The 25,670-nt window shown below is 38.7% G+C and overlaps 1 protein-coding gene across 1 annotated transcript in view; it reads left to right on the plus strand.

Annotated features, from left to right (window-relative positions):
• The window catches only part of LRP5 (LDL receptor related protein 5), a 133,679-nt gene extending 109,250 nt beyond the window's left edge, over nucleotides 1-24,429 (plus strand). The window contains exons 12-23 of the mRNA XM_032690638.1: nucleotides 7-330; nucleotides 1,413-1,615; nucleotides 4,019-4,230; nucleotides 6,087-6,277; nucleotides 8,092-8,301; nucleotides 10,548-10,673; nucleotides 13,390-13,626; nucleotides 14,189-14,299; nucleotides 16,886-17,122; nucleotides 19,276-19,415; nucleotides 22,237-22,334; nucleotides 22,901-24,429. Coding sequence (XP_032546529.1) covers nucleotides 7-330; nucleotides 1,413-1,615; nucleotides 4,019-4,230; nucleotides 6,087-6,277; nucleotides 8,092-8,301; nucleotides 10,548-10,673; nucleotides 13,390-13,626; nucleotides 14,189-14,299; nucleotides 16,886-17,122; nucleotides 19,276-19,415; nucleotides 22,237-22,334; nucleotides 22,901-23,162 — 2,351 coding nt within the window. The 3' untranslated portion in view covers nucleotides 23,163-24,429. The remainder of the gene's footprint in view (nucleotides 1-6; nucleotides 331-1,412; nucleotides 1,616-4,018; nucleotides 4,231-6,086; nucleotides 6,278-8,091; nucleotides 8,302-10,547; nucleotides 10,674-13,389; nucleotides 13,627-14,188; nucleotides 14,300-16,885; nucleotides 17,123-19,275; nucleotides 19,416-22,236; nucleotides 22,335-22,900) is intronic.
• Nucleotides 24,430-25,670: the final 1,241 nt, after the last annotated feature.

The raw sequence follows: 25,670 nt of genomic DNA on the forward strand, positions 1-25,670 counted from the left end.
TTACAGGACAAGAACGAGAAATCATAGCAGATGATCTACCTCATCCATTTGGATTGACCCAATACAGTGACTACATCTACTGGACAGACTGGAACCTTCACAGCATAGAAAGAGCAGACAAGACCAGTGGGAAGAACAGGACACTTATTCAGGGCCATCTGGATTTTGTGATGGATATATTGGTCTTCCATTCTTCACGTCAGGATGGCTTGAATGATTGTGTGCAAAATAATGGCCACTGTGGTCATTTGTGCCTTGCCATACCAAATGGATTTAGGTGTGGCTGTGCTGCTCATTATACCTTGGATCCCAACAGCAGGAACTGTAGTTGTAAGGCTTTTTCTTTGCTACTATATTCTGCAGTGCTTTTGGCTCCCAAGTGTTTAACAGGATGGGGTCACAAGTCCATTTCAAAGGTTCTGACTTTAGAAGTGATCTTTAAATGTGAGGATAGAGTATGGAATTTTATAGCCATTTTCGTGATGTGAGCTAGGATGAAGATGTGTATTTCAGATCTTAGAACTGACAGTGCTGTCAAGTCTGGTCTTTCTTGTTTTACCAGAAGTGCTTTCTAGGTGATTCAGCTATGTGATTGAAGCTTTCCCACTCCTTACCTAAGTGTGTAGGTGTGTGGAAGAGAAATTATCAACAAAAAATGTCTTTTTCTCCTAAGTGTTCAATAAAGTCAGCAAAAATAACATGCAGTAAAACTCCTAAGTAGTCTGCACAACATGCAGATGCAGTTGAAATTCATATAAATTTGTTTTCTCCCTCTGTGTGATGTTACAAGCCTGCTGGTTGACTGGTTGTCCAATACGAATTTAAGTTTCTAGTAAAAATAGCAGATTAATAGGAAATGGACTGTTGATTTTAAAAAAATAAACCAACAAAGCTTTGGGCATCCTGCACAGTAGCATATAAGGAAATTTTAACTGGGTGACTTTTTGGAAGGCATGTCCTGCAGACTAACCTGGTCTCCTTCTATAACAAAGTGACCCACTCAATGGATTGGGGAAAGGCTGTGGATGTTGTCTACCTGGATTTTAGTAAAGCCTTTGGCACTGTGTCCCACAGCATTCTCCTGGAGAAATTGGCTGCTTATGGCTTGGACCCGTGCGCTGTATTGCCTGCAGTCACTGGTGTTACTTAAATTCCACATGGGGAACACAGTTACTTTATAATATGAAAAGGAAATACTTTCTGGTTGAGGATGTGCATATTTACCTTCTGGAAGTACACAAAGAAACATTTTCAACTTAATAGCAAAAATGTCCAGTTTTATGAGTTATCTTAATTTTCATTGTAAATATAAATGTCTCTCTGGGATTTTGTTCCAAATATTCTTTGTCCTTTGTGGGGATATATTTTTGTGACTTGCATTTTCTTATGCATTCTGTTTTGGCTTGTTTCAGCCCCTGCCAGTTTCCTGTTATTTAGCCAGAAATCTGCCATCAGCCGGATGATACCAGATGATCAGCAAAGTCCAGATATCATCCTACCTATGCATGGTCTGAGGAACGTCAAGGCTATTGATTATGATCCTTTAGATAAATTGATCTATTGGGTGGATGGACGTCAGAATATTATAAAAAGAGCCAAAGATGATGGCACTCAGGCAAGTTTAGATCCTGTATATAATTTTGGGTTGGTCTTTTTGTGTGCTTTTTACTTTATGCTTGACCTTCTCCTTCTAGTCTCTGCACCAAGGGATCATCGTTTTAAACTCTTGTCAACATTTATTCATTTATATTCTATTTTAGGATTGTGATTTCAGTTTATACGTGAAGAAGTGGGATAGAATAGAGTACATTATATGTAGAAATTATAAGCCTTGAATTGCAATCTGTAGTTAAGGATGGGCACTCAAGTAAGGCAGGCTCGCTGTTTATACTTGGGACAGATAAACCATATTATAAAATCAAAAATGTGGATGCCGGTTTTGAGATAATGTTGTCATCATTGTAAAGCTCTTTCAGAATGAAAATCCTCAGCTATCCAAGCTGTAGTTAAACCCTGAGCTAATGATGAATTGATTGCTGTGCCAGGTATATGTGCATGGCTTATCCACATACTTAATGGTTTTCCAGTGTTGGGGACATTACTTTTTTGCACTCGATATTCACACAACAGTAGTAAGGAGTGCAGTGTTCTTCCAGGCAGTGTTATGTGTTAACATAATATAATTCCCAGGTCAAGGTAACAGATTCTTTAAAAATTATCATCTGAATAAGAATATAAAACAAAGTGGAGAATGGGCAAGTTATCTTTTCCTATTTCTTGGGCAGTTGTATCTAAACAGTATGACATGATATCGAAGGAAATGGGCTGGTCTCTTCATGCATCTAGCAATTCAGAGGGTTTACAGTTTCCTTTAAAGGTAGAGATGACGGCTTTGTTTTTTGGCCATTTCTTTTAAGATCAGGAGTAAATATGTTGAGATGAGCAGCTGAGTTCTGGATGAATTTTGAAGTTTTGCTCTTGCTTTTTTTATGCTACGTGCTCGTTTTTCTAGTGTAGCTTCTCTTTGGTAATTCTAGATTCAAATAGCAGTGGAGATTTATTTCCTTTGTGGTTTCTTTTACCTTGGCCACATAGCTTTGAAGACACAGATATCCCCTGAAAAGTTTGACTTTCGAATCCTCACTAAATATACTTACTTAGTTTACTAACATTGTGCTGTTTGCAGATCGTGCATATAAATTTCATACCTGGTTAATGTTACTTTTGGTTTCAGGAAAAGAATGATTTCTTTTTATTGCTAGGCACACTGTCAGTACAAAATAGGGTTAAAGCTTTATGTAAAAATAAAAAACGCTGTATATCACTGTGCTTAAAATGAAATTGTGGAAATATAACTTTTCACAAGTGATGCTGTGTTGGGTGCTTCATTTGAACTTAAGCTGAGCACGGAATGGTGTCTTCAGCTTTCTTGGTCCGTATGAACTCTTTCTGGTACTCTTTTTGTGTTTGGATTGGGAGCACTGCATTAAGACAGTTAAGGAAACCACCACTTTCCCCTCACCAATATTATGTCACCAGAGGCAGTCATCTTTGAAGACTACTTTGATGCTGGGAGTCCAGCCGCCGGTATCACTATTCCCATGGCATTGGGACTGGCTACATGCTAGTGGAGCCTGCGTGATGTTAAACAGAGACATTTTTTCCCTTCAGGAATTTTTCTCTATGCTCTAGTGCTCTTCAGAGAAATAAAGTATTGAAGTCTGTGTTAGTATTCACAGTTGAATACTATGTTGAAAAGTATAGTGAATTGCATGTGAGTTAGGTTGGAAGGGTTTGAGGGTAATGACTCCAGAAACTTTGCAATAATGTCAAGTTTTGTAAGCTCTACCCTGAAGACATGAGAGTGAAAGCAGGTAATGTTGTTAGTAGAGGGTGAGGCAGAAGTGTAGCCATTTAACATGTAAGCAAACAGAACCAAGTTTTGTTAAAAGATTTTAGGTTTTAAGAGAAGATGGGACTTGAAGAAAAGAAGTATCTACTACACTACAAATAATGAAGGAAGGAGGCTTTGGCAAGAGATAGAGATTAGTTAACTGACTGTATAACAGTGCACATCTGTCCAGAAGGCTCCCTGGTTTCTTGCATTGGTTCATTCAAGCTTGTTCCATGCATAAACATTCACTAATGGTTTATGTGCTTATTGGGGGTTGTGACTAGATGATCTTTAAGGTCCATTCCAACCCCTTAACATGCTATGATTTTATCATTCATCTATCTCCTGGTAATAAATAATACTTACAGAAGTCCCCACAACCACCTTCTGGGGAGTTTTGCGTAATCTTAGGATTTTGTCCAGATGTTTTCCCTCTAATCCAGAGTTTGAATCAAACCCTTTTTTATTAAGCATTATTTCACTCCTTATATTTGTTTCCTTTTGGTTGGTTTTAGGTGTTTCTGAACCATCAGGTCGGTAAACCATGCTTTCTGTGCAATCAGTGTTCTTCAATCAAAAATCAGAATAATCACAGGAAATTGTTCCCCATGTGTTGTCTTGCAGCCTTTCACTGTGATGAGTACTCCAAACCAAAGTCAGAACCCGGAGAAGCAGCCACATGACCTCAGCATCGATATATACAGTCATACCTTGTACTGGACTTGTGAGGCCACAAATTCAGTCAATGTCCACAGGCTGAACGGCGAGTCAATCGGGATGGTGCTGCGAGGGGACCACGACAGGCCCAGAGCCATTGTAGTGAATGCAGAGCGAGGGTGAGATTTCTTTCTGTTCCACGTACGGAACACTCTTGGGGTGTATGTCAGCTCTGTGTGTGTGAATCTTGTGCTGCATCTAAGTATTTTTAAAAGGAGAATTTCTGAATATTTAATTGTTCAGGATGTAGGTGCTTGTCCGATTTTGGCTTTTGAAGGTGCGCAGCTTTCTCTTCCTTGTGTCTCCTTTTCCAGCGTTCACACAACCATGTGTGAGCAACTAACCTGGATGGGGAAAGCAAAGTAAAACCACCTTATCTTGTTCTCTGTGTGAATGCACAGCCCTGCCACCTAATGGGAAAAACAGGAGAGTTTACATTGTGTCTGTATCAACTGGGAGTCTGGCACTTGGTCATCATAAAACAAATGTTTCCAGGGGGGAAAAGAAGGAACTTCTCAAATGATGCAACTAATTCCTGCTAATCTAGTACTCTAACATTTAAACAAACACTTAAGCTGCTTATGTTCTATACATTTTTATAGTTAGTTCTGCCTTGATGTTATGAAACAGGTAGGATGCACTGGAGTGATTTCCCACAAGAAGAAAATATTTTGTTTTGCTGCAAAGCAGTTTTGGTTAGATTCAGCAGATGCCATCTCCACTTCTGGTGCTTAGTAACTTCATTCTTAGGTGTCAGACATGGTCCTTTACCATTCTCTTTAAAAAGTTAGGTGCTTAAATTCCAGTTTACTAAATGGCTTACCATGTGCTTGGCAGATGTTGGATGACAATATTTCACAACTGTGTGGATACAACAGTACCTACAGACTCTTATCTGGAGCATTTGTAGGACTGGTATTTTATACCAGTGTGCTCTGCATAGTTCAAAAGCTGTTGTGGGGAGAGGGGGATTAGAGGAAAGATTCTAATCTTATTGAGACTAAGTCACTTGGATATAGTTTGTATTTATAAAAGCTTATCTGCTTTCTCCATTAAAATGGGAATTTGGGTTTGTTGATCTCTAGAACCCTCAGGTTTTCAAATGATTTAAAGCTAAATCCATTTATAAATTAAAGGAATAAAAATGAAGGAGAAGCTATGCTAAACACTCTGACTGTCTGGGGGAGCTGAGTGAGTGAACGGTGTACTGAAGAACTTCTGCTATGGTCCCAGAAATCCTTCCTTCCACCTCTCCCTTGGCTGCATGTTCTGACTGCTGCCTTCCCTCCTTGTGCCATAACGAAAGGCTATGCAGTAATGTAGCCCACCGTATTAGAGAGTTTGCCCATGTTATTCACCACTGAAAATATAGTGGACTTTTCCCTTAGAGAGTTTCCAGTTCATTGTATGGATGCACAAGCCTTTTTTTCAGGGCAGAGACTGCTTTTGTTTGCAACTTAGCCAGATATAAAGAATTCATGGAACTAAGACATCAGGAACATGCCACCCTCAGTTGTTCTTCTGTGACCTTTGTTCCTCTCAGGTTTGGTAGCAACTTCTACTTGCTGAGAAGGAAGGTGACACGGAAGGAAGAGGAGGTGGACATTCTTTTTTTTTTTTTGTCTTCTGGACTTTGATTCAGAAATGGGGACAGCTTTACCCAAGGAGAGTTGCAGAAAGTCTGTGCTTGTCTCCTACAACCCCCACCTCCGGGCAGGAGCAGTGCTGCCAGCACAGCAGTGCTGAGGCATTTTATGGCCTGGTGACAAATTCTATTACTTTCAGGCTTTCTCAATGTGTCAGTTAGCAAATGTTTGATTCTGCAGCTGACAGATCTGGATCTTTGCAGCTGGGAGCAAAGTCACCCAAGTCATACCCGTGAAACCATTCCCACTTACATCGTAGAGCCTGTGCACAGAGGTGGGTTGCCTCTCTCTGAAGCTCTCAGTCAAGAGGTTGGTGTCTTTGTTTTCAGGTACATGTACTTCACCAACATGCAGGAGCGAGCCCCCAAGATTGAGCGTGCAGCCCTTGATGGCACAGAGAGAGAAGTGCTTTTTACAACTGGGTTGATCCGACCAGTAGCGCTGGTGGTTGACAACAAACTTGGAAAGCTTTTCTGGGTGGATGCAGATCTGAAGCGCATTGAAAGCTGTGACCTGTCAGGTATGTGGTATGAGGTTAAACATTTGCAGCAAAGTGTTTGCATGCATAATCATTCCCACTTTGATGCTGACTTTGGTAACTTTCATCTCCACTATTGCCAGTTCTGGGTAGACAGTCACAGACAGTAATTGCTGGTGGACTCCTGTCTTTGATATAATTGGAATAAATGTCTGTAATAATTGACACCCTCCAAGAGAGCCATTTGACTTTTTTTGTGTTCTGAAAGCAACTCTTGCAAGATCAGATTTAAATAGATGTTGCCAGTCATGGAGCCACTAAATCACCTCCCCCATGCCCTTTTTTTTTCCCCTTATGGTTTGAAAAGTTTGCATACTCTTCAGGTTTTCTTTCTCTGGAGTTTACAGCTTAGTAAATCAAGGTAGCTTGAAAAAAACAGAAGAAAAGTCAATGTTTTTTTCTAATTTTTCTCTTTTAGTTTAAAATCATCGTCCTTGTCCTATCACTATCTGCCCATGTAAAAAGTCAGTTTCCCTCTTTTTTTTTATAAGCACCCTTTAAGTACTGTGGAAGGCCACTATGAGGTCTCCCCAGAGCCTTTTCTTCTCCAAGCTGAACAACCCCAGCTCTCTCAGTCTGCCTTTGGACCTGCTAACAGGTCTATGTCTTACTTTGCAGGTGGTAATTTTATGTGCAAAACTAACAGGACCCGATAATGTTACATTCTCATGCTTGGCTGAGCTCTAGATAATTTATGCAGCAAATTAGTTGAATCCAGCTTTTATAGCACTTTTATTATCTATCTAGATTCTGTAATCTCATTTTGTGCAGATATTAAAAACTTACATCTTTTAAATGCAAGCAGACATAAGGTCTTAATTCCAAAATGAAATATGAGAGCAGAAGAACCACCAATTTAGGATTTTGTTTTGATTTTTCATTTTTAAAATCAAATATATCCAATTATATAGGCACACATAGGGTCAAAATGGTTTCTGTGAATTAATAGAATAATTTGGAATCTCTTGTTCGCCCCAGAAAAGCATAACAAAAACAATTAAATGCCAGTAAGTGTAGAGTATCATGCAGTTTAAGACTACAAATAATTAAAGTAAAAAGCAGTAATAAATGCATTTTTACTTGACCTGATTTTTACACATTGGCTTAGAGCATATTTTTACATATTTCTGTAAAGCAGAAAACCTGAATATTTTATACTGTTCCTATTTAAGAGCATACCGAGTTAGAGTTTGGGTTTTCTGGTTGGTTACTGAATAAAAAGAGAAGGTGAAGAAAGAAGTGTGGCTGGTAGAATATGAGCTTTTGAGTTGTGATCATGTGTCTGTGGTTGTCACATAACCTATGACAAGGCTCTTGCTTTGCATGAGGGTTGTGTTTTATTTGAGTAATGGCAGTGGAACTGATTGGTTGTATTTCACTCTTTCTTGTAGATTCCAACAAAATGAACTGCTCAGTGTGTGAATGTATTGTAAAAATTTCGGCCTAAGAGTTGAGTCTGTATCAGCTTTTAGGGGTGGCTCACAGTTGCACATAACAGAACACGCCGGCGTGAGGCTGATCGTGGCTGGCTGAACAGCCAAGCAAGGATGAGCTGTGTTTTGTGTTGTATCTGCTTGCCCTCATGACTTGGCAGCTGGTTGCATTTACCTCAGATGAGACTGAACAAGCAGAACTTTAGTCTGCATAGACAAATGAAGGCAATGACCTTATAGCTAACTGTTTGAAAGGTTTGGTTTGGTTTTGGTTGGGTTGTGGTTTTGTGATTTTTTTTTTTTTAAAGAAATTACTTAAAAGTCAACTGGTGTAAAATTAGCCTTTGTTTTTGTTGATCTTAGGTGCTAACCGTGTGACCCTAGAGGACTCCAACATCCTTCAGCCCATGGGACTCACTGTGCTGGGGAATCACTTGTATTGGATTGATCGTCAGCAACAAATGATTGAGAGAGTGGAGAAAGTGAATGGGTACAAAAGGACTAGAATTCAAGGCCGGATTGCTCACCTAACAGGCATTCATGCTGTGGAAGAGCTTGATATGGAAGAATTCTGTGAGTTTATTTCAGTATTTGATGTGTCTCGGTCGTCGTCTCTCAAAATCCTCATCCACCTGAATATTGTAATAATGTTGCCTAGTGGGCTTCTAGTAAGCCATGGAGTGCTTTCATGTTGTCCAGTCGGGATCCTAGAAGAGAAGGAGGAACAAGTTCCTTGTTCTTGTTGAGAGGAGTGTTGCTGCACAGCTAGAATACGTGACATCCTAGCACTTAGTTACAATCTAAAAGCTACTTATAATTATGGTTGTTAATTTTGTAAGTACCAAGTAATAAGTCTTGGAAAAACCTGTTATAAGAGACAAAAGGATTGTACTTGCCTTTTCTCCAGGGGTTTCAGACTCCTGTGTAAAGTATGAGTGATTTGACTCGGCACAATGGATGATGTAAAAAGCCTCCAGCGAGGGAGGGAGAATGGGAAGGAAGCTCCTACAGTGAATTGTACCGTGGATGTAGAATTTCCCAACAGAGGCGGAACGTTTTAGGTGCTCCCTTCTAAAAGGGATCATGCATGCCTTTTTCTGGATTAGTGGTCCAAGTTACTGTGGTCTGAGGGAGAGTACAGAAACGTCTTAAAGTAGTCACTCCTCAAAGTGACAACCTACAGGTCCTCCTGCTTAACAGGAATACAAAAGAATCACAAACAAAATGTGGGAGAAAGAGGTCTCTTTCAACTTCGTTGCCTGTGGTGAGTTGTCTTATATAGGGAGTGTACATTTGTGTATAGTGCTTCAATTTTCAGAGGAAATTATTCCATTTCACAACAAACACTGTGTCACATACATTACTGTCTGTAATGGCTGAAATTACCTGAACTTGCATATGTGGGTAAGCTGTTACAAATAAGGTAGTGTAAATATTTCAGCTGTCGTAGATTCTATGTGCTAATCATGACCCAGATGTTCTTTCTTTCGCAATACTCAGTTTTTCTTCTTCTGTGCCATTTCTCTTGATTTTTGTATATTTCAGAGGTATTACTGAATGAAGCAAGAATTTTTTTCTTTAACTCTCAATACTCTTTAAAAAAGAGTTTTACTTTTACCCCATGTGTTCATTTAAAATGAGTATTTTTGGTTTTGGGTTTTTTTTAATGGTAAAGGGTACTGTTTCTTTTAAGTCGCACTGAAAGGAATCCTGTTTTGCAGCTGAAAACTCTTCTATGTAGGTATTTTCTGTTGCAACAGGGGAGTAAAAATACATATGCACATGTAAGTGTATATGCATGTACTTCTTCTGCAAGCAATTCATGAATCAAACACTGTTTTAAATTAATAAGTGTAGGTGAAAGCAGGTTGCTGAGAAGCCTGGACAGGTGCAAAACAACTTTGGCAGAGAAATTATGTTATCTATACTGTTTCTTCCCCATAGAAATTCTTAACAGTAGTAAAGAATGCATTGTTCAGCATCATCACAAATAACACAGGGTATCACCTCACAGATTGCTCCAGCAGATGCTCAGCTGTCAGCCTGAATAAGCAGGCAAGAGACTGGGTCTCTTCGTACTCTGTTGGGCTGGGGTTGTCAGACAGTGACCTCCCTTCTCTGTGCCTGTTTCTTATCCACCTAATGTTCATTTAAAATGATTCTGTCAGGAGCTCTCATATGCTCAGTGCTTCTGGGTAACTGATTGGGAACACAACCATGTAGCTTCCTATCTTTAAAATAATAAACTATGTGTGCCTATATTGCAGTTTTTCGAGTTGCAGGGAAGTTGAGGCACTGCATATTAAAGGAGAGTTGCTGGTGGGTTTAGGAGTTGCATTCTGCAGTGACTTATGTTAATTCTTGATGCCCACCCTAGAAATGCAGGTGGAATGTCTAGGTACGATGTAAATGCAGCCTTCTCAAATCTGCCCTTTCATTTCTCTTCACCTCAGCTCCCAAATTCTTTCCAGAAGTCCTTTAGAGGTCAACATATCATAGAATCACAGAATGATTTGGTTTGGAAGGGACTTTGTAAAGGTCATCTAGTTCCGACCCCCCTGCAATGGGCAAGGACATCTTCAACTCGATCAGGTTGCTCATATGACTATGAGTTGAAGAAATGGAGTCTTTATGAAGTAGTAGATCAGCTTTTGAGCAGCAAACTGAAAAATCCTGCATTTATCTTCCTAATAATTTCTAGGAAAATCTTGGTTACTCAAACAGAAGTGATTTTTGTGTGGTTTTTGATTTTCCCCAAGCTAGGAATAGTTATAATTTCTTTTATGCTATGTAATATTCTTTTCTGTGTGTTTCACCAGCTGTGCATCCATGCTCCCGTGACAATGGTGGATGTTCACACATCTGCATTGCCAAAGGAGATGGAACTCCAAGATGTTCATGCCCCGAGCACCTTGTGCTTCTACAGAATCTCTTAACATGTGGAGGTGAGTTATATTTTAGTGCTGCTAATCAATTTGTATCAAAAATATGGGAGTTGATTTTTGCATTCCTATCCAAAATGTGAATTTACGCAGTTTTCCTATACGTGTTGTGTTGCCTCTTGTTAAATTACCTTTGATTCTCCTACCAGCTGTTTTCTGCTTCAGGTTTTGGGAATATGTGACTTTTCATTGTGAGCACAATATTCTTGTTTGACTTTAAAATACTTTTATCTTCTACTGAGATTTTTATAATTGTATGATGTGACAGGTTTGTACTTTAAATAAGTGCTTATAAGATGATGTTCCTCAACCCACGATGACCTAGCAGCAGAAACTGTGCATATGATTCCCACAGTATGATACTTCAGTCTTTCAAATTAATTTGGCCGCATAACACAAAACACTGTACTAACTAGTTCTAAAATGTAGGCTCTATTGCAATTCTTTTTAATTAGGGTAGCTCTCCTCTTTCCACATGGTAGACATTTCCTCTAGCTTTCCATTTCACAATCTCAGGATTTTTGAAAACTGTTAACATTACACTTGCAGGGGGGATTCAAAACAAAACAAAACATTGTTTCTTTTTGGGAGGCATTAAATCTTAAATCATTTGGCTCTGTTGGTCCTCTTGACTTCTTTCCATGTATTTATTTTGCTGTGGATTTCATTTTCTGGCTGAACTCTGACCTCTCATGGGACAGTTATTTCCATGATAAACTGTTTTCTTTCCCATGACCACAACACACCATGTGGTTTTGGAGTAGTGGTGGTTACATAGGGGAGGCAGGGCAGATCAATCTAATTATACTTCTTGCTGTAGTGTTGTTGCACAACAAGGCCAGCAAGAGACTCTTACATTCCACCCCTTTGTATCTTCAGCTATAAATCTAAAAATTCAAGGACCTCCATTTCAGTGTCTGTTTTTTTTTATTCTAATCATTCACTAAGCCTGCAACAACTTTTTAGCCTGTTTTGTCTGCCCTAGTAACAGCCAGTAGCCAGTGTTTCAAAATAGCTTAGCTTCTTGGCTGGAGAACATTTGTCCATGTACTCTTATGAATACTTTTGTCATGTTTTTAAATGTAAGCTTGTGCTTGCCAAGTACAACCATAATGCAACATTAAATGTGGCTTTACATGCAGAAGTAGTAATCTGTCTGTTGAATTACCTAAACAGCACACTCATATCAAAATTTAATTCAAGAATTATCTTAATATGTGTATCCTGCATCTTTATGTTACCTACAACCGTCACGCTATATTTGTAGTTCTTATATTGCCACTCCAAATAATCATAAATGACCAACTTAAAAAATTGTAATTGTTTTCAAAAACCAAGAACGTTTGTATTTTTACTTGTGTTTTGTTTTTCAAGCTCTTGATTATACTTGAGTCTTGTTCTTGAACATTTCTCCCTAATAAAGGAAGGACACCAGCACTTTAAAAATTGCTTGCATGTAAATGCATAATTCTAGCATTTTTAACACTACCCTCAGAAGTAAAAATACTCATACAAAAGTCTTGCTATTGGTTACATCTAAGAAGCTTTCTTTATGGTGTGTTCTTTGTCAAGTCCATTCTTGACCCTGAATCTTAACAAAAGCTCATTGGGTTTTCAGAGGAGTGCTGCCATTCAGTGTCAGAGCACATGTCCATCTTGCTCATATTGTTGTCACAGAGAGGGTATGATGTGGTACTTTGTTAATCCAAGTGGTAAAGCATCTACTTAGAGCATTGTTGGCGACAGCAGCTGTGGGACTAGTGACTACCTCTGTTAACTGCTTCAATTACATCACAGGGTTTGGACCCAGCGACTTTTGAAAGCAGTGGAAGTGTGTCTGTTTGCAGCAGGGGTATTTTGAGATGTCCCTCTCATTTTCACCATAAACAGTTGCTACTGAGACACAACTGAATGACTTATACATTGTCTGTTTCTTTCATTGATACTAATGGTGAACAAGTGTGTGCTAACTTGCTGTACATAAGAATCTGGAGTGTTTTTTGCAATAGATTCTTGATCTGCATTATCTTTACTTTCTGACATTCTGAACAAAGTAACTATGAATGCCTTATTACAGTATAATTGTTGCATCTCTATATGGGGTTGTAGCTGCTGCTTAAAGCTGTCAGTGCATGATTGCACCTTAAGCTTAACGATATGGATGTGGAATGGAGTGATACCAGGATCTTGGGGTCCACAAAAAGTCAAATTTGAAGGAAGTCTCAGCTTTGTTAGGTCTAACAAACATAAAATTGGCTGTGCACAAGTTCCAGTGTTCTGTCTTTGTGGTGAAAGAATATAAGATTAGATCTGCTCCTTAGACTACTCTCTTAACCTCCACTGACCTGTTGCTCAGAGACTTTCCAGCAAGAGGACTTAGCTTAATGTGTAACAGTCCTTTACATATATTTTTTTATCTGTTTATATTTTTCAATTCATATCTGACTCAGGAATTTGTTTGTGGAGAAACCATAGGGAAAAAAGAGAAACAGATATTGTGCAAGTAGATATATGGTTTAGGTGTATTCCTTGCCAATTAACCCAGTGTGTCAGGTTTTTTGATGAAGAATTGGCCCAGGCTAATATAATTGCAGGGATTAGAATTGTTTAGAATGTGGTGTGCAATCAGAAATTGAGTATTCATTTGAATTTATGTCACACTTTGTTGTAAAGGGATAAATTTGAATATACAAATATGATTTGTTTTCTTTTTCTACAGAACCTCCAACTTGCTCCCCAGACCAGTTTACCTGTGCAACTGGAGAGATTGACTGTATCCCAATGGCATGGCGGTGTGATGGATTTCCTGAGTGTGATGACCAGAGTGATGAAGACAGTTGCCCCATATGCTCTGCATCCCAGTTCCAGTGTGAGAAGGGACAGTGTATTGATGCACACTTGCGATGTAATGGAGAAATTGACTGTCAAGATAAATCTGATGAAGCAGATTGTGATAGTAAGATTAGTTTTCCTGAACTCGTGGTTCTAACATAAGCATTCATTTGGGATTCTAACTGTTCTTGAAATATATAGATACAAGTCCTTTTTGCTGAGACATAGGTTCCTGAATATAGATAAGAAATTCAGCAGTGATTTAGCAAAGTTTCATACAGGTCTACGTAAGATAGTATGGACTGCATAAGATTTTATAATATGTCAAGTTACTACATTTTGTTAACATGTCAGTTCATCAGGTACACTTTGTTAGTTATTGTAAGACATTCTTGCTGATTCGATCTCAGTTTTGCCTCAACAGGACTGATTTGATAAAGATAGGGATTATTGGGATCAGAATTTTATTTTAGCCCCACTGAGTAGGATGTATAAGAACAAGAAGGAAGATTCAGAGATATGCAGACTTGCAATTTTCCCACAGCAGCAAAGCAGGTGTTCTGGTGCCTGCCCGATTGTAATATAAAATGCACTGTGCCTTCATGTCTCACTTATTTCTGTTTTCTTAAGACACTGAAATGCTCCCAATGCTATCAGTACTAAATCTTTTCTTTCCTTCTGTGCAGCAATTTGTCTACCCAGTCAGTTCCGATGTGCAAGTGGCCAGTGCATCCTCCTGAAGCAACAGTGTGACTCCTTTCCAGATTGTATTGATGGTTCTGATGAGCTTATGTGTGGTGAGATGTCTTCTCTTGAGATTCGAGTGTTGTGTTCAGTCATAATGTCCTACATCTCTGTGCAGAGTCCTGGTCTTTGCAGAGTAATATTCTTTCAGGGAAGCCTAGTGAATCAACACTACCTTCTTTAGATGGGTCTTTAGATCTGTACTTAGAGGAACTTGATTTGACTGTGCTCAGTACCTTGGAAGTTGCAGAGCTGCTGCTAAGCTTGGGGTGGTTTTTAAAGATGTGCAGCCCTATCCACTGCAATTACAGGGTCAAGCTGGAGGTTAATTATTTGGAGGAACTAGCATGCAATGAACAAGTGTCCACAAGAGACCACAAATCAGTCTCTTAAAGTGGAGGTGGGAAAAGAATATAAGGAGAGACCTTGAGTTTTCTGGGAAAAAATGTTAACTTTGAATTCTCATGGTAGTAGGTATGTGCAAGTTACAGACACACTGATGGCAGTTGCTGTAATAGTCCTTAGACAGTCTGTTATTTTGCAGTTCCAAGTGGACAGTAAAATTCACTTGCTTGTGGCTCTCTTGCAGTTTCCATCTTTTTGCACTGCTGGGGTGACTAATGCATGAAGTTTTCAGATAACAGGACAGATAAAGGGAGCATTTAGTAGTGCACAAGTGGTTTAGCAAAATATTTGAAACATAGCATTTTAGAATAAAAGCAAATACATCTGTCTGTAGTTCATTATGAACAGGGTTTGTGTAGAGAAATGCTGCACTTATGTTGCCTATAGGACCAACCTTAGCTGATTGTGAAGGTTTTAACATCTTAAGAGTCTTGTCGGGTTTTGAAGCACCATGTGTCAGAAGCTGTGCCACTGCTGAGATGAGAGGAGGAGTCACCAGGTTTGGTCCAGGGCAACCTTGGTTTTTCCTTCCATCTTCATGGTGGGTACTACAAGGAAAAGTATATTTCATGGATAAGAGTGGTGAAAAGAGCCCAAGTGGTGAATAGAAACAAAGGCTAAAAGAATGGAGACAAAAGGTTTGGGAAATTTCAGACTGAACCTGCTTCTCCCACATCTTCCATTTACCTCTCAGCTTTCACCTAGTTACCCTAATTCCCTGGATAATACAAAGTCACTTCTTCCTTTTTTTTTTAAGTTTCTTTGTGCACGTGGCAAACTTTTGTGCTGCAGTTTTAATGCTGCTGTTTCCTGTTTGCACTTTGGGTCCAGTCCTTCAATTAGATCTTAAATTATTTAAATGTGTCTTTATGTAGACATGAAATTGTCTCTTCTGGAGTCTCATTGTGGAACAGAGCATTCAGTGGTTTCCCACTTGACTGAGGGAAAGAACTCAAGCAGGGAATAAAAATGATTGCTACCTCCTAGATAAGGATCTTGTATTCAAAAGAAGCTAGGTTTAACCAAAATTAGATTTGTGTGTTTTAAAATAGCTTATTTGGGAACATGTTTTCATTTTGGCTTTGCTTTTTTTCTGGTATCACAGCTGAACTAATCTGACTTTTTGAAAGTTAGGACCCTAGCTGACATAAAAGCTATCATGCACTAATAAGTGTGAAAAGAGATAAAGATTTTAGAATAGCAATGAGTTCTTGATGCTGAGCTGTTAAGAGTTTATTTGTATTTCCCTTATATTCCTTCTTAAATTTCAGTTGTTTTTCATTCCCTTCCACTGCAGTGGAAAACAGAACCACTGGAGAAAAATTTTGTGAAGGGAAGTTTTGAATCTTCTATAAACCCTTTCACTCTTAACAACTTCATTAAGGGGGGGGGATCTATAGCTTAAACTGAGCACGTAAAATTGATAGGCTTTGGACAAGTTTATTTTTATTTTTTCATTTTTTGAATATCTATTTGTGGGAATCACATGGAAAAAATCACTTTCCCTGAAGAACATTGCAGAGGTGTGACGTTTATCTGCAAGAATTTTTAATGTGTTACCCATAATCAGGGAGAGATACGATGTGTAGCTCGTCTCAAATACTGCAGCACTTTTTATTTTTTAACATTGGGCTATAATGGGGGGGGAATAACAAGTATTTGAGATACTCTGGATTGTGTTTTCCTTACAATTTGGAAGGTGGGTTTTTTTGAAAGCAAGTCATATTTTTGGAAGGAAAAGTATTCTGTTTTAAGACCTATATAAGCTAGGAAGAGATCCACTGCTTAATATATATGGTAGCTTCCCTACTGGTAAAGTTTCAAATTTTTTTAAATGTCATTGCTAGTCCAAATGGCTTTTGAGAGAGCAGATTCCTGACTAAGGACTTAAGAAGCATCCTGTATCTTTGACCCATAGTCTTTGGAGGAAGGGAAAGAAAAGGAAACTTTATAGGTTGTTGTTATATCAAGATGACAAATAATCCTGTTACAAGATTAATTGCTAGAGAAAAAGGAGAGTACTTTGCTCATACTGCTTTATGGAGGGGGGAAGGAAACAGGAAGTCTTCTGCATTGAATCAGAATATATGCCTGAGTGTGATGCAGATACTTTTAAAGACACTGTGTGAATGACTCTGAGCTGATTTGCTGCGTGAGCTCCAGGACAGCAGCATATATACTGCTCCATGTTTAATGACTGACCTCTTTTGTTTTTTTTCCTCCTCTCTTTCCAGAAAAATCAAAGCCAGCCTCAGATGAGTCACAGCCACACAGTAGTGCCATCGGTCCTGTCATTGGTATAATACTGTCACTTTTTGTCATGGGAGGAATGTACTTTGTTTGCCAGCGAGTGGTGTGTCAGCGCTATGCTGGGCCCAACAGTCCTTTTCCACATGAGTATGTCAGTGGCACCCCTCATGTCCCTCTTAATTTTATTGCTCCAGGAAGTTCTCAGCACGGCACTTTTACTGGTAAGAATGCTAAGGACCTTGCATTTAACCAGTACCATTACATTGTCTGGATTTTGAGTTTTACAGATCATTAAGAGTGCTAGCTGTGGAGTTTTCAAAGAACAGAAATTAGGTGTTGATCTGCTCATGGTTTTTGGATATGCAGTACTGGAAACTAAGAATGCATATGTCATTCAGTGTCCTAGTGTGAGCTCTGTGGAATTGTTCTTTGTGTCTTGTACTCAGATGTCCTTCTGTTTCTCCTGTCCATCAGAGGTCTTTACACAGTTTTGTCCTGTCTGCTTAGGATGGGTAAATTAATCTACAGTGGAAAGAAGAGGAGTAAAGAAGTGAAGCAGCTTAGTTTACTGTAGCAGTTTAGCTTACTGTAATACCAAAAAAGTAGGAGATAAACCTCCCCCACCGAAGGTACAACAGCAAATGTGGAAGAACACAAGGAGTCTGGGTGGGGTTTTGTAGTCTGGCTGCTCATTGCCTGACGTGTAATGAAGACATCCCCTTTGGTTTAGCCCATCTCTGAGACAGCTTTGCTGTTTGCTTTTGGACAAAGTATTTATTCTCTCTCTGTCTCAGTCCTACATCTGTAAAACTGCAAAGCTTCTCTACCTTGCAAAGGATTGAAAGCATCCATTTGGGGAAGTGCATGCAGCTATGATGCTGACATCTTGAGAACTTGAAGTATAAATAAAAGCTCAGGACATTCAGAAAAGAATCCAGAAGCACTTAAATTGATGTCCCTCATTATTTTACAAATGTAAAATATATTTTGCATAGAGGAAATAGCAAATTCTTAACTACAAAGCCATGAGAAGGAAGAATATCTCTTCATATTTTTCAGGAAGCTGGAAAGTAAATATTCACCTGTAAACCTGCCAGGCAAGAAATCCATAGTTCAGAGTGCCTGCAATCTGCTTTTCATGTCAGCTGAAAATCAGATAGATGATAAATACAAATGAAAAGATGTGGCACTTCTTCATATTAAACAAGCTTTTGAGATGTGCTAATTGTTGTTTTCTTCTGGCCATGGCTTTGAAGATAGCCAGATACAACTTCGGTTTAGCCTTTTTTGGACTTCAGTGGTGTGGTCAGCTATTCCTGCTTAACTTATGCTACTATGGTTATCAAGAGGGTTTTGTGGTAGGAAATAAAATTAGAGGATGAAATCATTGCAGGTTAAATCTTTGCAAGGATGTTTTAAATTGCACTTCACACTGTAAAGCTTTTTTAATTAAAGCAAGTATCAGTGGTTTTTGTCTGTACTTCTGTAGGTGCTAAACCAAGCTGTCATTCTGATTCTCATTCATATTTGTGAGGTTTTTTTAATCCATATTGCTGTGACAAGTTACAACAGCTGAAAATATTACTATTTATGTTATTTCTAAAGAAAACACATAGGTTCCTAATAGCATGGCATTTCCAAGAAAGATGTATAGTCATGAATGATGGTTACAAATAGATGACTCTGATTGTAATAAATATTTCCTGCATCTGAGAAAAATTCTAAAAAGTTCCCAAACTAAACTCTTCCATTAGTACTGAATAGTCTGGCAGGAAGAAGATGAAAATTAATTGTCTGAATTAAGTGTACATTGGAGTAAAACAGATCGCAGAATGTTCTCTTCCCTTTTCCTGTAATCCAGATTTTCTCCCTTTTGTCTCTGATGATTTTCAATTTTAGCTGTGATTATTTTCAATAAAAATAGTTGGGTTTTGCAGTTTTTCATGTACTTGAAATTGAATTTCTTGAGATGGAAATGAAAACTCTGAAGGACTCTAGCTTGTTTTCCTTGGGCATTGTATGGTACTTTTTTTTGCAAATGCCTAAGTTTGTTTAATTGGAAAATTTCTTAGTTAACAGTTTGGGTGAAAAGTTTGAATCAACTGTTCTGGAGATTCCTTTCTCATCAGGGTGAGAGTAGATTGTGAAAAGTTCAGTGCTTCAGTGAGACAATAGGTGATCTGAGGGTGGGATGTTTTCTTTACAAAAAGTGTTTTTCATGGTAATCCTGAAGTTTTTGCATAAAACACTCTTCCTAAAGTGACAACCATTATCATTGCACGGGTTTGCAAAGCTGTGGATTTGTTTTATGTTTTGCATTGGTAAATCAAATTGTGGTTTATCTAACCTTGTTTTCCTGTCTGTTTCAAAACAGGCATCTCTTGTGGAAAGTCCATGATTAGCTCCATGAGTCTCATGGGAGGAAGCAGTGGTGCCCCACTGTATGACAGAAACCATGTTACTGGAGCCTCTTCAAGTAGCTCATCCAGCACTAAAGCCACTTTCTACCCACAGGTATGTCTTGAAAGTGTACTTGTGAGTTAGGTATCTCCTCCTTTCTGAAGAAAGGAAAGATGAAAATTTGTGCTACCAAACAGAATGTTAAGAACTGTTATTCTTGGGTGTTACAGTTTATGATATAGAGGCCCAGTTCAACACTCGATGAACTTCACAAAAGGGCTTTGTTGTAGTCCATCAGGATTATACAGTGTTTTATGGTGTCTAAAATGTTTTGTTATTAGAATGATACTCAGCTGTTTTTTTCCTGGACATTGCTGTTCTTCCCTTGGAGATGCCACCTCCTTTGTTCCTTGTAAAGTCTGATGTCAGTGGCCCAGTGACATTTTGCACTGCATAATGCTGCAGGCACACATGGAATAATAAGGCAAACAAGACGCAACAGGACTGGAATGCAAACGCACGTGAAATAAGCTTGACTGGCTGTTTAGATAAAGTGTCAATTGTTGATTCAGAAAACCAAGTGCATACACTGGGGGAAAGCACTGGTACAGCAGTGTAAAGCAGAAATTGCTTTGCTTGCATTTTTCTGCTACAAAAATTTAGCTCCATTTCTGGCTTTTAAGTGTTGGAAGTGACAGAATTTTAGTCAAAGATGTATAGCAAGAATGGAAATCCTGTATGAATACATAGGAGAGGTACAAAAAGGTTACTGTTTGCCAGCATTTTGTCATGACAGTTTTTTTTCCTTAGTGCTCCTGAGCAATACATTCGCTCTTACACTCACACAAGCTGCCAGAGATGATCTGCCAGCTATGCAGGTGATTTTTCAGAAGTATTGAATTAGGAGCCCACATGAATGTGTGGGTATACTTGCATTTGTGTTTACTTGTAAACTATTATGCTATATGTGGGCATTTTCATTGATAGTGTTTCAGCAAGTGACAAAGGTGCTCTCTATCCCCCTTAAGAAGGACAAAGATGGAAAAGAGAGGCTTGTGAGCTTATCTATTGATAAGGTAAAATTAGTTACTTACTTCTTGCATTGCCTTCTCTGTGAAGCCATCAAGAAGCTAGTCAATGCTAGCAAACATTTGGAACTCAGCAGCCCTTCTAATTTAGCCTGTCTCATGCTTCACCAGTGTCTCTCTAACAAACTGAACAATTTCATGCTAGTACCTGATTGAACTATCAGTGCCACACTAAAAAGGATGAACAAAAAAAACACTTAAATGAAGCCTGAAAGAGAAAAGAAGCCCAAGAGCTGATCTGCCTGTGTGATTCTATGGGATCTGTGTTGGCCAAAAGATCGACTGTTCCGTTTGATTTTTGGCCTACGCTAATCTGACTGTTGCTGGGAATTCTTCTTCCATGCTTTCCACTCTGGGCTATGTCAGCCAGGGCCTTCAAGGGATGATATCAACCTTTCCTTTATGAAAGGCATGCTGGATTCTTAGAAGGAAGCTAAAGTTACATTAAAGTTACTGCTTAATCCAAATGTTGTGGTGAGTTCTGCCTGGTAGCTGATTACACAGCTTTATGTTAATAATCAGAAGGACAGATCTGAGGACCTAGTTGTCTTGGCTTTTTCATTTTGTTTTTACACATCTTTGTGTTAATGAGAGATGCTTCAGTGAACAGAGCCTGGAAAAGAATCAATGAAGTCATGCCAGTTTATATACATGTGAACCTGGCCACAGGCATCCTGGCTGACATGGTTTGCTGTATTTAATCTCAGCATGAAGTGATATTGGTGCAGCTCAGGGTTTTAGTAGGAGCAAATCCGAAAGTAGCATGCAGTGCTCCTCCAAGGAAGAGGATTTCTGGAAGATACTCTTGGAGCAATTACTCATTATTCCCCACACCTGGCAACAAGCTTGTCTCCTTTCACATGAATCTGGATGCAGGGCTTGTCAGTATTAGTAACAATGGGCTCAACTCAATGGTCAGGAATCATTTTGCTGCACAGTGAAGACGGAAACAATGATCTCCACTCCAGTGATTTTAGAGTATTATTATAGGAGAAAAGCAGAGACAGAGGAAGGATGGTGACTGTGGCAGGCCATGATTTGGCAGAATGCCCAGGACAGGCAGTGTACGAGATGGTCACATCAGTAGCAAGGATCAATCAACAGCAATGATGCAATTTTCCACACTGGAAGGGGTGAAGAAGCATTCTTCTTGGGTTTAGGCCAATGTCCTGCTGGCCATGTCAGGAGTTCTGCTTCCTGCTAGAGGAAGAAGCCTAAATTATTCTGAATCATGCTAAACTTTTTTTCTTGTGTGAAGGTTACCAGCAACCAGGTATATGCACACATAGGCAGGCTATAATTATATTTTAGCTCATAGGCTTTTTGCACTGTGAACTGTGCCAAAATGATACGTTTACAGAACAGCAGTAAAAATGAAACATTCAGGGAAGAGTGGAGTTGTATTATTATAGTAAAGGAACTTGGCTTCCTGACCCTGTTATTGACTGGGGGTATGTTTAGGGACTGGGAGTGAAACATACTTTTTTTCCCATTAGCATCTGCTGAGGATGCTACCAGTCCTTGTGTCCAAGTAAGTGCACTGAGGTTCAGCAAAATTGGGTCTAATTTCCAGCTTTACTCCAGCCTTCCAGCGTAATAACGGATATGGCAAAGAAGAAAATACCCTGTACTTTGAGAACTTTGAAGACCTATACTGTACCTAAGTCTAAAGTAAAGCCTTGTAATGAACTCTGATCTTTAAAAATGCATTAACCCATCCAAGCAGCAAGGAGAGGAAACTAGAATAAGGATGAGTGACAGGGTCAAGGCATAAATAATATTTTCAAACTAAATAAAGTTGTATAATTAACCCAAAATATCACACTTCTTTTTCTTCTTTTTCCTAGATCTTGAACCCACCTCCTTCCCCAGCTACTGATCGCTCCCTGTATAATGCAGAGATGTTTTATTCCTCAAACATTCCTTCAAACACAAGATCATACAGGTAAAGTTTAGATAAAAAGGTTTGCCAAATTTTCTATTGATCTGCCTTTAATTTTAGATCCTAAGTAATATGTTCTTGTTCAGACATGACTTTATTTAAAAAATCCTTTTCCTCTTAATAAATGACCATTCAAATTATGTATGTTATATTGCTGTGCAACAGTCACTGACCATCCTGTATAGAGAAGGTTGGTGTTCTCTGTCCGTTTCTTCAAGCTTATCTTAAAACTCTTTGATAAGTCTTAAGGATAAGCCTGAATATATATATATAAAAATATAAATAAGCCTATTTCTTAGTGACTGGGCTAAATGGTCATGGTGGTCTCCTTAGGCAGATTGGGGGCTGGAAGAATGTGCTGCTGGCTGAGGATACTTATGCCATTCAAATTTAACACAGTTCAGATACTTCCTGTTGGATTGCTCTGAAAGTCTGAATTAAGACTCACATAGTATTAGTAAGCAGGCATCTTGACTGAACACACAGAGCTGTTCATTTTCAATCTCTTTTTTCCTCAGATTGCAACTAATGCATGTGCTTTATTTTATTTTCTTTATTTTTTTTTGCAGGCCGTACCTTATACGAGGGATAGCTCCACCCACAACCCCATGCAGCACAGATGTTTGTGACAGTGACTATACTACCAGTCGATGGAAGGCCAACAAATACTATATAGATTTAAATTCAGACTCAGATCCTTACCCCCCTCCTCCCACACCTCGCAGTCAGTACATGTCGGCAGAAGAAAGTTGCCCTCCGTCTCCTGCCACGGAACGAAGCTATTTTCACCTCTATCCCCCTCCACCCTCTCCTTGTACAGACTCTTCATGACCTCAACAGAAGGAACTTTTCCTGTAAATATTTTAAAATATGAACAGATTTAAAATATATATTTTATGATTTAAAAATAAATCTGGGTGGGAATTAAACAAAACTAAATGTGAATAAAAATGGGTGGGAGGGATGGGGCTGTGAAAAATTGTACAGAGGAAGAATATTTATAAAATTGATTTTTTTAACTTAATTTCCATTCTTTTGTGCCATATTTGCCTTTTTGAAGTCATGTAACTGACTCGGTCTCCAAAGGATTTGGGGAGGGAATGTTGAGACTTTCTGCATTTTTAAGTCACCTTTTTACATGCAAAGTTTATGTAGTCCTTTTTATTAATGTGAAACAAAAAAACGAAGTGGCTTGTGAGAGGAGGAGGTGTCTAAAGAAAGATGCAGGTTTATCTGTAGAGAAGTAATACACATTTAAGTACAATTAATGTCAGTATCATCCCTTCACCGCCACTGGGAGAAAACATGCATGATCACAACCCTTAGATGCTCCTGTTTGCGAGTGAGCTGAATGCTTGCCAGCAGAACTTGTGTGCCAAGACCTGAATTTTAAACCTCCTTCTGCATTTGCTTAAGCATTGAACTGAAAGAACTCTTCTTTTGGCCAAGCCTTCCAGCTTAACTGAACCCACAGGCATCATGTCCTACCTCATGTCAGTACCACTCTGCACATGACCAATTCTGTAACTGATTCAAGTTAAATAAGATAACCAGTCCTAAAAACCTTTGTTTAGTTCTGATCAGTTCTCCACTTGTCTGGGTGAATGGTAGCAGAAGCAGTTGTATTGATCTGTGGGTGAGAGCAAAGGTCAAGTTTAAGGTGGTATTTAAGGGAAGAGAAACGCCCAATAAACTGCAGATTTGGTCAGACTCACCATTTTAAATGTAATCAAACCAAGCTCCTTCATCCTTCCTTGTGAAGCTCTGATGACTGTCTGGGAAGAGGCTGAAATAGTCAGCTGGTTCTCAAAAGACAGTGCTAGTTCTCTTTTTCCCAGAAGTCCAGTAATCACTGTGCCAGGTCTCTGAGATATTCACCGGTGTTGATTTGATCAGAGAATTGCTTCATCTCTTAATGTCCATTTTCCAAGTGGAATTGTCACTTGTATTCACATGAGGAAAGTTGTTTGAGTTTTAATCAGTGTTTGTAGAAAATGGTATCTGCATAGCTCAAATTAAAAATGCATTCAAACAGTTTAGTCATATTCCACAGAAATTTGCCACGTAATTCAGATTTAGAAATAGACAGAAAAAAAAAGAACAGAGGGAGAAAAGACAAATACTCGTTTACTCTTTGTGTTGAAATACAAAAGATGAACTCTAATACAAACTGTTGTAACCTAAGGACATCAAGATCAGCAAAGTGCTTGTGTTCCCAACTCCTAGCAAAAAAACCACTTTGGGAATGGGGGAGCTAGGATCACTCCCTTTCAAATTCAGAAGATAAATTGTTGCTTTGATTACTCTTTTGCTGTAGCAAAAGGGATTGGTTTTTGTTATGGCACTTTATAAATTCAGCACTGGTAATGATAATGTGAGTGCGTCCTTGGGACATCTGAGGGAAGTTCTGAATATGCAAACTTGCACCTGTTTCTGCAGCTGCTGAATAACAGATGCATTGGGCCTCTGACAGCTTTAATATTGATGGCAACAATGAAAACTTCTTGTTTGAACTTAAATTGTAACTTGGTTTTGGGTCTTTTTAGCAAGTTACTTGAGAGCACATCAGAGAAACCCTACAACTCTGGGAGAGAGGTCTTTGTTGTGGTGGTGGAAGGGCTGGGACCACAGTGTTGTGATCTAGTTTGTGTTTATTACTCCAGATCTGTTCTTCCTGTCTGTATAGTTCAAGGATAGGATTTGTGCTGTCACTGACTGCTGTCAATGAAGCTCTTAAAGTAGGTTTTACTATCTTATCACTACATTTTTCCTTGAGAAATTAAGCACAAAGAAGATGTCCATGGTTTTTCATAGAGAAAAGTACAGAAAGGGAGAATACAGCACTGGAGTTTAAGAATGGATTCTTTCCTCATCCCCTATGAAGATTAGTAATTTTGTAGTATGCCATGATGGGCAAGATCATAGTTTGTTTACTCTTGGAGTGACTTGGTACATCTCTGAACTAGTGGTTTGGTGAAAAAAAGCAATTCTCACATGATCGTGTTTCAATTAACTAAATTAGGAATATAGATGCACAGAGTATTTTATGAACCACAACAGTCATATAAAAAGGTATTTGTTCTGCATTACAGCAGTTGGTAGTCCAATATCATCTCATATGTAATTTTCTGCATGATAACTATTCACTGTCTATAATGAATTCATTAGTTGTTTTGTGTTACAATTCTAGCTTAGAGAAATACTGCATTAATTTTCCTGTATTCCTGTGATGACACTGGATGCAAAATTACTTCGATTTTTTTTTTTCATTAAACCACTGATCTTTTTTAAGAGCCACAATTATAACAAGCATAACCACTTCATCTGAAGACTTGTATC

This window comes from Chiroxiphia lanceolata, chromosome 6 (genome assembly GCF_009829145.1).
Source record: "Chiroxiphia lanceolata isolate bChiLan1 chromosome 6, bChiLan1.pri, whole genome shotgun sequence".
Lineage (NCBI taxonomy): Eukaryota > Metazoa > Chordata > Aves > Passeriformes > Pipridae > Chiroxiphia > Chiroxiphia lanceolata.